Below are 12127 nucleotides of genomic sequence, written 5' to 3'. Positions count from 1 at the left end.
TTCTTCTTCTTCTTCTTCTTCTTCTTCTTCTTCTTCTTCTTCTTCTCTCTTCTTCTTCTTCTTCTTCTTCTTCTTCTTCTTCTTCTTCTTCTTCTTCTTCTTCTTCTTCTTCTTCTTCTTCTTCTTCTTTTTCTTCTTCTTCTTCTTCTCTTCTTCTTCTTCTTCTTCTTCTTCTTCTTCTTCTTCTTCTTCTTCTTCTTCTCTTCTTCTTCTTCTTCTTCTTCTTCTTCTTCTTCTTCTTCTTCTTCTTCTTCTTCTTCTTCTTTCTTTTCTTCTATTTCTATTATTATTATTATTATTATTATTATTATTATTATTATTATTATTATTATTATTATTATTATTATATTATTATTATTATTATTATTATTATTATATTATTATTATTATTATTATTATCATCATCTTCATTAGCTATTATTTTTTCTGTCATTGTAAAGCAGTTATAAACAATAACAAAAACATTATTGAGGAAAATAAGAAAAGATCCTCTTTATATCTGACAGCATTTTCTTAAGCAATTCAATTATCATCTCATAATTATCGTTCTTTCCAGGGGTTGTTGATGTTGTTGTTGTTGTTGTTGTTGTTGCTATTGTTGTTGTGTGTTCTTTAAGGACACAATCATCGACGTTTTTATCAAAGATTCTGTTGTCATGGAGCCCTTCAGTGAAGTTGTAGAAAAGCTCATCATAACTATCTGGTAAGTGAGGAACTTCTACATTGCGTATCGAATGGCAATTCTCTTTTTTTAAAACAAATAGTCTGTAGCTATTCGGGCCCTGTGGAAGAATAAGACAATATTATTAAAAGTGGGGAAACAAACAGACCTCCCTACTATTAAAAAAAATATAGAATTATGAAATTGTGCCTGGGTGGGGTTCTTGCACCCCCCCCCCCTTCCATAGTGGGCAGGAAGGCAATTACTGTGTCTTTTATCCTCCTGTATATATGTTTCACAACATGCTTTCTGTCATGGAATGAGATTACTTGGTTTTATCCTGTCCCTGGCCGGATACCCTGGCAGGGAGCGAATGTATAGTTCGAGTTTTGGGAGATGATAATTTTTGTTTTGTAAATCATCTCTTTGTTATGTGTTGTATTAATCTGCTTGTTTATATATATATATATATATATATATATATATATATATATATATATATATATATATATATATATATATGTGTGTGTGTGTGTGCGTGTGTGTACGTGTATAATTTGAAATCATTTGGGTCTATTGCTAATAGTGGGGACCTGTGCTTGTGTTTAGATGAGACTTTTAGGTGATCGCAAACTTAGTTACTGATAGTGTGCTCATAGACATCTGTTTCCTATTTGAATCAATTCTACTTTGCCTTACTTTTACTTTCCCATTTTCTTCTATTATTGTATGGCCCTGATATCACCTTAATGTTTTGCAAGGGCAGTAAAACCTTCTAAAATGCGACATTTTGGCTCCAATTTCAGAACATCATGAGCATCCCTAAGTCATTAAAACCTATTGAATATGAAAGTTGATGCCACACTACACAATTGTAAGGACTTTCAAAGTGTTATTTAATGTTTGAGAGGGTAAATTGTTGGTTTTTCAATGAATTGCAGCGACTATAATTGTTATCTCCCAAAAAGTACGAATTTCTACATTATCAGGATGACAGGTCTTCAAATGATATCGAACAGTTGAACAGTACTCTAGAATATCAAATGTGACCAAACGTCTCAAAATGGTATTATATCGGGATGAACCCATGCTAAAAAGTCAAATTATAGTCAAACTGGTCAAAAATATGATACGTTGGCATTTAGCACAGTAATATATGATATCCTTCTCCTCTACAAAACAAACAAACTCAACTTAAGTCTGATATTTCTGTCTACAAATTCAATTTTCAGCATCTTAATTATCCCGACTTAATACCGTTTTGAGACGAAGTGTCACAAATAGTAGGGAGGAAGGGGGAGGATGAATAATAGAATGTGGAGACACTGGGGGGGGGGTCGCAATTTAGCCTAACTTATAGAGGGCCAAATAGAAGGGGAAGCGGTGCGCAATTTGACCAAAAGGGGTGTGGGATGAGGGATGCACGCATTTTGGGCATTTTCTAAATTAGTCGAGGTTTTCTTTCAATAAAAATATACTGCTAAGTAGCACTTCTATGTATTTGGTGGCTTTTAATTTAATTCTTTATTTTTTAATATTATAATTTTTGTTTTATTTAATTTTCTTTTTTCGTGAGAAATTTAGTAGAAGGACAAGGGAATAAATTTGGGAGAGGGGGGTATGCTCGAAAGTTCTGAAAAAATGTTGCGCGCGTGCAAAATCCACCAAGTGGTTTAACCTTTCCATTACCACCTATAGGAAAATCCTCACGTTTGTTACGATGCAGCCAACAATTTTCTTTTTCTGATTTCTAATTGTTATAGTTTTTGCCATATAAATTCGACACTGTGCTGCAATGCTCATTTTTCTGAACAAAATATAGAATATAATTGGCACTAACTGTTTGATAAAGTCTACATTTATGTTGGAGGAGAATGAAGTTTTGGGCTAAATTCTGAAAATAGCTGATAAGGAGAAAGTTAAGCCGCTGAACATCTAGAGACAATAGGTAACACAAAAGGCAAATGCTATTATTACTGTCAATCGGAGCTATTTGGGCCACCCTGGGTAGCTTAGGCCAAAAACTGAACAAAAAAGATTGCTTATTTTATAAGTTAAAGTAACTGGTGCATATTACACGGCATGGGGAGGTGGGAGGGGTGTGACTGCCCCTGTTTGAGTGATATCAGGGTTCATACCTTACTTTATGATGAAGCTTGATGGCACAACGGATTTGTACAGCTGCTTATAATCGGCATACATATGGTAATTTACACTACATTCAGAAATTACTCATTCAAGTGGCATTGTATTCAGGACGTAAAGTATAAGGACTAGTACTGATCACCGAGGAACTCCAAACCTTAGTTGTGGGTCTGACTGTTTGCCATTAATTAAAACGGACTGGGTTCTACCAGTAAAATACGATGTAAACCATCGCAGTACAATGTCGTTGATGCAGATATTAGAAAGGCACTGGATTAAAATTGAGTGATCGATACTGTCAAACGCAGCTGACAAGTCGAGCAGTGCGAGAATTGACATTTCGCCAATGTCACATGATAGCATTAAGTCGTTTACAATTTTCAAAAGCACCGTCTGTTACTGTGTCTTTATCTATGTGCAGATTTGTATTTTGTTATCAATTTATTTGCCAAAGGTAGTCTTTTAGCGGTTTCAAGACATTTTTTCGAGAATCATAGGCTTCGTACTTTCCTCGTTTTTTACGGATCTATTATTGATGCTAATGGAGTATCTAGCAACCCAGCCGGCAATACAAGCCTACTCCTTCCGGCGCATGTAAGAAATAACGAGTTAAAATGATTAAGGCTTACCGTTCTCATTTTCCAACCATCAACTGCCACGCCGTTTTCATTGGATACACCCAGATACTCAGCTTCATCAGTCACACATCGTTTAACTAGTGTGTTGTGGTACTTGCTGTGGAAACAACGTGGATTGACCTGTGTAGTCTTCAATAACATGCTATAAACTGTGGACTGTGAAGGAGTAATAAACAAATATGAATATAACAGCTACAAAACAAAATAAACAAATAAAAAGACACGGAACGCTTTGTTATCAAAACCTTTCTTAACCCAACAAAAGATTAACAATGAAAACATAAACACATTACTTAAATAGCCAGAAGAAAACAAGCAAGATCTTTGTGTAATAAGATCTTGGAATGTAAACAAAAAAGAAAGGACGTGCTTATATATTTTTTTCTCTGACGTCAATCTAGGATTTTGAGTAATGTATTTATGGTTTAATTTATTGTTTTTGTTGTTGACAGAAGAAGTTGTTTGAGTCCAAAACGTTCCGTGTTTGGTATTTCATTTTGTTTGAAAGCTATTATAGATTTAATTTTGTTTGTTTACCCAATATAGAATGAGAACATTATTAATATTTTTGATTTTTTTCTTTAAAGATCTGATAAAGCAAGTACAAAATGTCAGGAAAAGAGGAGAGAAAAATACAAGAAACAAAAACAAACACACATACCAAAAATCTCCCTTGTCAAAAGTAACAAGAGGTGTTGGCTTTATCCATGATCAAAGGAACATATTTAGATAAAGAAAATAACATTTGGGACTAACGAACACAAAAAGAGGTGTTGACTTTATCCATGATGAAAGGAACACATTTAGATAAAGAAAAGGACATTTGGGAACAATAAGAGGTGTTGACTTTAAGCCAATTAGGCCCATTGAGCCAGAGTTTATCCCAGTTTCTAAGTGGTAGGGATTGTCTGAAGACTGTGATCATGAAAATATTAGCGAAAGATTAAACACGGAGAGGCTTCGTAAAGGAACCATACAGACAATGGATGTTTTGGGTACAAACCTGTCGTCAGAACATTAATACACAAATAAACGTGGAAAATAAAATATAACATAAATAACTTGTATCGTCTGTACTCAATGGTGGTTGCAGTGTGAATGAAACGTTAGCGTGGCGTGGGTAGTCGGTAGGGTATCCCAGGGGAGTGATATGGGTGGAAAGATAGGTCAGCGTAGGAAGGACCAGGAACCTACAAGAAAATAATGGAAGATAAAAGACATTATAATTCATCATAGATTTTCGCTCCAAAACCGAACCCACTCCACAGCAACTGTGGAGCAGACTCCTAGTTTAGGTCAGTGCAGCTGTGCCCATCCTAGCTTTCTCTAAGGATGTGCTCCATCGTCTGCTCTGGGCATTCACATGTACACAAGCAAGTCTCAGCCAGTTCCCACTTTTTCATGCTTCCAGGTGTTTTCCCAATTTTTGCCCATGCTCTGTTCAGTGATATCCATATGCATGTTTGTCCCACTCCCTCCATGTGGAAAGCCTGTTTACAGCTGCATTGTCAGGGTTGATGCTTTCTTCGGACATGAAGCTCTTTCTCGACTTCAGTCTGCTTGTCGTTGGGTTGTGGTCATGGAGGGGGTGACTTGGGTCCATTTCCTTTTTATATTTCTGAGCTTTAGAAGCAGTGGCTCTTCAAATGTGATGAATTGCAATGCCAGCCAGCCGATGGAGGACTTAAACTGCAGTCGGTTTGAAGTTACCAGTAATGATCCGGCAGGTATTATGTACCTAAGGATCAATCTTTCTGGCAAGGGAAGATCTTTCCCGTACTAGTGAGATTTATTCGGCTGATGATGAACAACAGGGATAGTGCGGTTGTCCTGATTGTTATTGGATCTGCACCCCATATAGTGTTTGTCAGATTTCTTAGGAAGTTGTTTTTTGTGTCCACCTTTGCTTTTGTTTACTGTGTGTGCCGAGAGGACAATGTGCGGTCTAAAGTGACACAGAGGTACACGGGGAATGTGTTGTTCTCCAATATGTTCCCATTCCAGGAGGTATTCAGTTTCCTGTTGGCTTGGTGTTTTTTAGATGGAAGGTACACACTTGAGTTTTTCCTGGGTTGGCATTTAGTGCGTTATTTAAATAATAGATAGTGTCTTCAGGGTGTTTGTTAATCTCTTGAAATCAAAGGACCTTTACGCCAGGTCTAACGGACCCAGCTACCCAATCATTGGTAGGAGGACAGGGGGATCAGACACATATATCTCAACTGACTTTGTTGACTTTAATTGTATTGACTTAATACAAATTCCACTGTAATAAAATATGGTTCATGCAATGATGTCCAGACTGCTTTACATCGCATCAATAAGAATAAGATGACCCCCACTTGAAAAAGGAAAGAGAAAGAGAACATTGAACACATGATGAAAGAAGGTGGAAAGATATAGAATGAGCTGAGCTGACTGGCCATAAAGATGCCTGGATGAATTTTGATGGCCTCGTGTGTTTGATCAAGGAATCAAGAGGATAAATTAAGGTAAGGATCCCACTTACATGCACGTCCCGTCCCGTTTTCTCTCATAATATATCTTGCTGTTTCCATCAATCAGTACCCAATCAAATTCATGATTCCCCTCTTCAAACCCGATTGAAATATTCTTATTGTAGTCAAAAAAATATCTGATTTTCTGAAAAAAAGGGAAAGAAGAATGTTTTGTGATAGATAGAACGAAACTGACGTAACTCAGATTTTTGGCATTGTTTTTAACCAGCAATTTTTATTAGTAGTTCTCATTAAATGGTATCAATCGGACAAAAATGTTAAAGGTTACAAATTGTTTAGTGTACTGGTACACCTGTTATACCTGGCTGGTGAATGTTATGAGTTTCTTACTCAACGCACATCAGTAATAGAATAAATGAAATAGAAAAGAAAAGCGTAATGTAAAAATACAGGTTCCTATTTCATTGGAAGTGTAGAACCAATCTTCCGGATGACTGGATCCGGATACTTACCTTGAGTAATCTATTTCCTTGTTTCAACGTGATGTTAAAAAAAAATATTTTACAGACCAAATATATGCTGGTCATCAATAAAGATAATACATTCTCGCTTATAATAATAATAATAATAATAATAATAATAATAATAATAATAATAATAATAATAATAATATTAACAATAATAATAATAATAATAATAATAATAATAATAATAATAATTATTATTATTATTATTATTATTATTATTATTATTATTATTATTATTATTATTATTATTATTATTATTATTATTATTATTATTATTATTGTTAATATTATTATTATCATTATTATTATAATTATTATTATTTTTCTTATTATTATTATCATTACTATTATAATAATTATTATTATTTGTATTATTATAATCATTATTATTTTATTATTATTATTATTATTATTATTATTATTATTATTATTATTATTATTATTATTATTATTATTATTATTATTATTATCATCATCATTATTACTATTATTTTTATCATTATTATTATTATTATTACGATGATGATGATGATGATGATGATGACGACGACGACGACGATGATGATGATGACGATGATGATGATGATGATGATGATGATGATGATGATGATGGCGAATATGAGAACCATACCCTCGGTGTATCACCACGTCCATGAAGTGGTGGCCTGCTGAAAAAAACGTCGACACTCCCAACAAAAGGATGACATCTGCATGGTTGATTTCCATTGCTCTGTGCGTGTGTGAAGGTCCCTACCACGATGGCCAAAATCGTTGTCTGAAGGATGGGGTGGTTAAGTGACATCCCGGGTCTGCTGAGGTCATACGCAAAAAAAATTGTCTTATAATTATGCGACTACTGATACAATACGTTTAAGCAAAATATTGACAACATCCGCAAGAAGGCTATAACATTCCGACACACAAATTTATGTGTAACCTTGAAAGTCTTATTAATAATTTTGAGTGAGAGCAAATCATTAATATGGCTGTCTAAAATAATTTAAAAAATTGGTGACTGACGGTGATTTGGTTCCATAAAAAGATAATTGAATAAAATTGACGTCATTTTATTTCTTTGTTATTGTTTTTAGCCTGTCAATTGTAAGATTAATTCTTCATTAAGTTTTATCAATGAGACTAAAAAAAGTTCATGGTTATACAAAGTTTTGTGTGTTGGTCCGTTAATAACCCGACTGGCAAAGTTGTGAGTTTCTTAGCCAAGCAAAAAACATCTATACAAGGAACGACGTCGACGCCTCTCACCGCATTGTTATTGTTTTTCGGCAGCCTTTTTTAATGAGTATTTTTCACTGAATTCTATCAGTCGGACTATAGATAGACTGAAGTTAACGTCACTTGGGTCTTTGTCATTGTTTTTTTTTTTTTTGCCATCCGCGTTTATGAGTAATTCTCACTTAACCAGTCTATAAAAGTTCATGGTTACACAGAGTTTTGTGTGTTGGTCCGTTATACTTCCGGGTGGCAATGTTGTGAGCTTCATAGCCAAGCACACACTGTCTATAAACGTTCAAGGTTACACATAGTTTTGGGTGTGTTGGTAATTATATCCGGCTGGCGGATGTTATACGTATTTGGATAAACGCATTGCATCAATAAACGTTTAAAGTTACATAGTTTTGTGTCTTGTTACGTAATATCCGGCTTATGGATTTTATGAGCATTTTACCGCAACGCATAACATCAATAGGAAGAAGTTTGCTGATAATACGCTTCAACAGTCGTAACGTCACTTCCCTAGTAATGACGGATGGTAACTTAGAAACTGGCTCTAAACTATCGGAACAATGGCAGATGCCCTTATGAAATCTTTCTCGAACGAGCATAAAAGCGTATACATAGGGAAAAACCATTTAGTAACAATAAATCTTATCATGTTTTGACTTTTACAAATTCTGATTACAAGACATATGAAACGTTCTAGGCAGCATGGAGAATAAAAAGTACCGATTTTCTTTGTTTAGAACCACGATGGCCGCCGTTGCTGGGCGACATGACATCATACTATTGAATCCAATTGTGTGGCTATTGAGGTTATGCGTTTACGTAAAAATACTCACAAAATCCGCCAACATAATGTGACTTATCAATAAACAAAACAACGTATGACATTGAAATTGTATAGTCTGATTGATACAATGTACTGAGAACAAGTAATTAAAATGGCTTCAATACAAGGAACGAAATTGACGTCACTCAGCTGTTCCTTTTTGTTTGTAGTCCGCCAATTTTATTGTCAGTTCTCACTAAATTGTATTTAACAGACTATACACGTTTAAGGTTAAACCTAGAAAGTTATATCCGGCTGGCGGGTTGCTTTGAGTTATTTTAATTTAACGCAAGGCATTAAAATAAACATATAAGGTCGCACATAGTCAGTTTTCTGTGTTGTTACGTTATAAAAGATGGCAGGATGTTGTGAGTATTTTACATAAACACATAGTACCAATATGTCCTTATCGCATACAGAATAAGCAATCCAACCCCCGAAGTCCATTGGGAATCGATTACAACAGGCTGGCTTAACAAAATATAGAGGGGAAGTGGGGAAACCCCTCTCAAACGCATAATGAATAGTGCCCATTTTTTCGAGCTAAATTAAGACCAGTCAATCTTTGTACCTGGCTTTCATGACTTCGAATATGGTTTCACATACGAGATGGAAGTCGGTTTGGACGAAGTCAATCCCTAGGGGGCGGGGGACGTAGACTCCTCGAAATGAGGAGAAGTAACGGGCTTCTGTACCAGCAAAACAAGGGATTGGGTGTCGGCGAATCGACTTTTATATAGCGCAATATCCACTTAATGTGCTCAAAACAATTTGCAAATGCTCCTTGACCAATAGAAAGATGTGACATGAAGAACGAGACATGACGCACATTCAGTGCTATTTCTTCCCCCCCCCCCCCCCCCGACAATAATAATGATAATAATAATAATAATAATAATAATAATAATAATAATAATAATAATAATAATATAATAATAATAATAATAATAATAATAATAATAATAATAACAATAATAATAATAATAATAATAATAATAATAATAATAATAATAATAATAATAATAATAATAATAATAATAATAATAATAATAATAATGCACATTTTCAATAGAGCTTTCTATGAAAATTCACGATTTTACACCTGAGTTTGATGAGAGAATTGAGTCAAGAACCTTTTTCAAGGACCCAACTAGGCGCCGCCGAGTAACTCTCGAACCCAAGAACCATCGATCCGAATGCAAGTGTCATGCTATAAGACTACGGCATAGCTGCGCAGGGGAATATTAAACACACTGAAGATTTTCCTCATTTAGGAAGTAAAATGGGAGGTTAAAGTTCAAGTTCAACGTATTTATCTGCAAAAGGCGGATTGCCCTTCACTGCAGATTTTATACAATTATGTGGTGACTTTCTCCATTATTGTGTTATTGAGTTGGAAGATAAAAGTTTAGTAGTTGACCAAATTTGTTGTTGTTGATAATATCTGGGATTTCTGGTGGGAGGGTGTTCCATTCCGTGGTGGTTTTTGGGACAAACTGTTTTTGTATTTGTTGGTCCTGTGTGCTGGGGTTGTGATCTTACTGCTTTTATAATTTCTTGTGTTGTTTTGTGAAATTATGTTGTAGATTTACTGCTGTTATGTTGGAATGTGCCGTTCTGTGTAGAAGTTGGAGGCGTTTTTCTTTCCGCCTACTCTCTAGTGTTTTCCACTGCTACATGTTCAGGTGATTATAGCATGAGCAAAGAAATAACAACCAGAATTGGAAATGCAAATGTAGCATTTGAGAAATTATACAAAATAGGGAAATCAAGGACTGCCCAACTAAAAACCAAAATCAACATCTTTAAATCAACAAGTTCATCAGTTCACTTGTACGGAAGCGAAAAATGGCAAATGCTTGCAAGGGAAAAAACAAACCATCTCAACGCATGCCAACAAAGATGCTTAAGAAAAATAATCCATGTCAGCTACTAAGACCAAGTAACAAATATTGAAATTTTAAAAATAACCGTATTGCAGGGCTTTACGGTCATCAACCAACAAGGCCGTATCAGTTGGCCAGGACACGTCCTCCGCATGAGACAAGATCGCTTCCACAAAAAAAAAACATTTGAATCCAAGAAGGACGAAAATGGGACGACCAAAGACGACTTGGGAAGTAACTGTTGACCATGACCTGAAAACCGGGGTGCTGACATGAGACGAGGGATACATGGCAGCATAGAACAAGGAGGAATAGCGAATCTGGACGGCCCATTGTGTAAAAGACGAGGGAGGAACAACGGTCTACGTTCCCCTAAGTTAAGGTCAGTGTAGGGAATGACATCTCATGCCTTCAATGAAACAGATACATTTCCCCTAAGTTAAGGTCAGTGTAGGGAATGACATCTCATGCCTTCAATGAAACAGATACATTTCCCCTAAGTTAAGGTCAGTGTAGGGAATGACATCTCATGCCTTCAATGAACCAGATACATTTCTCATAAGTTTAAGGTCAGTGTAGGAAATAACATATCATGCCTTCAATGAAACAGATAAAGTTGTCCTAAGTTAAGATCAGTGTAAGAAATGACATCTCATGCCTTCCCCTGAGTTTTTCAATTCTTGACAATGTGTACCCTACCATCTGAAAACGGTTTTATGTCGGATGGAATACGACCCCTAAAATGAATTTGAATAGAAAATGATGAGAAATAAGACCTCTGAGTTTTTTGCTACACAGTAAAAAAATGTAATATGGCCTAATAGGCGTCATGTTTTCTCCTACATGTTACCTGTAGTTGTTGCTCCGGGAACTTTTGTAAAGCACTTTCAGCACGTTTAGTAAATATTGCTCTATAAAACATCTCTCCCTCCCCCCCACCTTCTCTCTCTCTCTTTCTCTCTCTCTCTCTCTCTTTCTCTCTTTCTTTCTCTCTCTATATACATATATATATATATATATATATATAATATATATATATATTAATATGTATATATATATATTAATATGTATATATATATATAAATTTTGCAGTTATTATAGAAAACATAAAAATGTCACTAACCTTTTAGTCGAGGTTTTGGTTCGTCGGCTAGGTAAGCTATATCTCCAGCAGCTGCTAATTTTCCCTGTCCTTTTATTCATTTTAATTATTTGATTTGTTCGGCCTTGACTTTGCCAACTATTTGCACAAGAATGGTATTTACATGCTTTTAGATGGTGGTACACTCAGGTATGGTCATGTCGCTTTAACTCTCTTCTTACCTGCCATTATCAGAATTTTCCCCAAAACTTCACACCCACCCAACACAAGAATATATTTTTATCTACTCAAACAGAAAAGGAATATAATTGTCCAGTGTCTACTATTTATCGCATGAACAGAAACAAATCTTTATAGTTTGTGATGTACAAAGGACATCAGAATGAGAAAACTGTTGCTTGCATCACAACGAATATGACTATTTTTCTATGGATGGTAAGGAGAGGGTTAATATTAAGTCTCTCTCTCTCTCTCTCTCTCTCTCTCTTTTTTTTTTTTTTCTCTCCTTTCAACTATTTTCAAGATTATAAAAGGGACGGACTTGACGCCACCCAGCTCTTTGTTATTGTTTTTAACCAGCCATGTTTATGATTTGTGACTTATTAAACTTATAGTTCTAAAATTTTCGCATCTGACTGCAC

The 12127-nt window shown here is 35.1% G+C and overlaps 1 protein-coding gene across 1 annotated transcript; it reads right to left on the bottom strand.

The window, feature by feature from the left end:
- Positions 1-410: 410 nt before the first annotated feature.
- Positions 411-11537, bottom strand: LOC144979389 (uncharacterized). Its single transcript, XM_078926038.1, has 5 exons — positions 11508-11537; positions 7062-7239; positions 5954-6087; positions 3436-3541; positions 411-782 (listed from the first exon to the last, which is right to left on the bottom strand). Exons 2-5 carry the CDS (start codon positions 7230-7232, stop codon positions 465-467), a joined length of 729 nt encoding a protein of 242 aa, XP_078782164.1. The 5' UTR covers positions 7233-7239; positions 11508-11537; the 3' UTR covers positions 411-464.
- Positions 11538-12127: the final 590 nt, after the last annotated feature.

Source organism: Berghia stephanieae, chromosome 9 (genome assembly GCF_034508935.2).
Source record: "Berghia stephanieae isolate SIO BIC M18660-M18661 chromosome 9, UCSD_Bste_1.3, whole genome shotgun sequence".
Classification (NCBI taxonomy): Eukaryota; Metazoa; Mollusca; class Gastropoda; order Nudibranchia; family Aeolidiidae; genus Berghia; species Berghia stephanieae.
This window is presented reverse-complemented; position numbering and strand designations above follow the sequence as displayed.

What these genes read in the sequence shown, in the direction of transcription:
- LOC144979389 (XM_078926038.1), bottom strand. Translation starts at nt 7,232, where the DNA reads ATGTCACTTAACCACCCCATCCTTCAGACAACGATTTTGGCCATCGTG. An exon ending in GACGTGGTGATACACCGAGG is followed by an intron (nt 6,088 to 7,061) that starts GTATGGTTCTCA and finishes CCTTTTTTTCAG; the next exon opens with AAAATCAGATATTTTTTTGA. An exon ending in AAACGGGACGGGACGTGCAT is followed by an intron (nt 3,542 to 5,953) that starts GTAAGTGGGATC and finishes TTGTTTCCACAG; the next exon opens with CAAGTACCACAACACACTAG.